Source organism: Penaeus monodon, chromosome 15, assembly GCF_015228065.2.
Source record: "Penaeus monodon isolate SGIC_2016 chromosome 15, NSTDA_Pmon_1, whole genome shotgun sequence".
Lineage (NCBI taxonomy): Eukaryota > Metazoa > Arthropoda > Malacostraca > Decapoda > Penaeidae > Penaeus > Penaeus monodon.
In genome coordinates this window covers 26482368-26483456 of record NC_051400.1, presented here as the reverse complement: position 1 = coordinate 26483456, position 1089 = coordinate 26482368, and the positions used below count along the sequence as shown (strand labels likewise).

Genomic DNA, 1089 nt, shown 5'->3' with positions numbered 1-1089 from the left:
CACATGACAAGATTTTGACAAAAAACACAATTCATATTGAGATCAGAGGTCCTCATCTCTATGAACAAACTAACATCTCAGGAAATCTCTTTTGCTCTGGGACACACCAAACGGGAATCCAAGATATTTCCTACATAGTACACAGAGTCAAAGGATTGTATGTTATGGCCATAATGATATGACTGGTGATCTCATGACTAACAATCTGCTTTCTGCTTTTCTTTAGCTACAGATTCAGAACTTAGGTGTTTTGTAGTATTAACAAGGTATGTCCCAGGCAAAGCCTTGATGCTCTTAGTTATTCACATCTCTCTTTATATATTTGTCAATGTTCAGTCTTCAAGCATTTTTGCAAAATACCTGTAGCTTCTTTTTTTAGTTGCAACAGTGGATCTGGCATGACAAGCAATATTATGTAGAGTGATAGTTCCTGAACTCTTTAGCCTGTAAGGTCCAGTTGAGAGTTTAAAGAGTTTATATTGCTTAGAGCAGACTTTTAACTGTTCACTGTTTTGACAGTAGAATATAGTCCAACAAAGTCCATGCCTTTCTCTTAGAAGCACTTCAGAAGTGTACAAAAAAAAAAAAAAGATTGTCTGGAGTCACCCTTTTCTGCTACCTCGCACTGTGTGATGTGTTTTGGGTGTTGTGGTGCCCGCGTGGCCATATCCGAACTGAGGTCCCCTGGTGTACAAGTGCCACCATGCAGGTATGTGAGGCCGTGGCGCAGAGGGCCAGAGTTGGGGCACGGGGACTTCGGTGGTCCTCTGGCGGGGCCCTCAGGTTCCCCTGGGACCCCCGGAGACAAATTGGCAGAGCTGCTGCAGTTGGCTTCCCCTGAAGACCACGAGAGGATCCTTCGCGCTGCGGCCATGCTGTCCCCAGAGAGTCCCACAAGGTCCCTGAGCACCCCAAGCGTGTTGCCGTAGTCCATAGTGGTGCTAGTATAGAGCTTCCCAGTCCCATGTTCCATCACCTTTCTTAGCCCAGCTGCCCACTGAGTAGTTGATATGAAGTATAGCCTGACATAAGCCAGAAGTATTTTGTTCAAGACAGGATTGGAAATTGCAAAGATATTATGTCCATTAA

At 44.7% G+C, this 1089-nt stretch overlaps 1 protein-coding gene across 1 annotated transcript in view; it reads left to right on the top strand.

The window, feature by feature from the left end:
- The window catches only part of LOC119581870 (disintegrin and metalloproteinase domain-containing protein 11-like), a gene marked incomplete at its 5' end in the record, with an annotated part of 193377 nt that extends 192315 nt beyond the window's left edge, over positions 1-1062 (top strand). Inside the window, 1 exon segment of the mRNA XM_037930027.1 lies at positions 710-1062. Within this exon segment, the coding sequence (XP_037785955.1) occupies positions 710-929 (220 nt within the window). The 3' untranslated portion in view covers positions 930-1062.
- Positions 1063-1089: the final 27 nt, after the last annotated feature.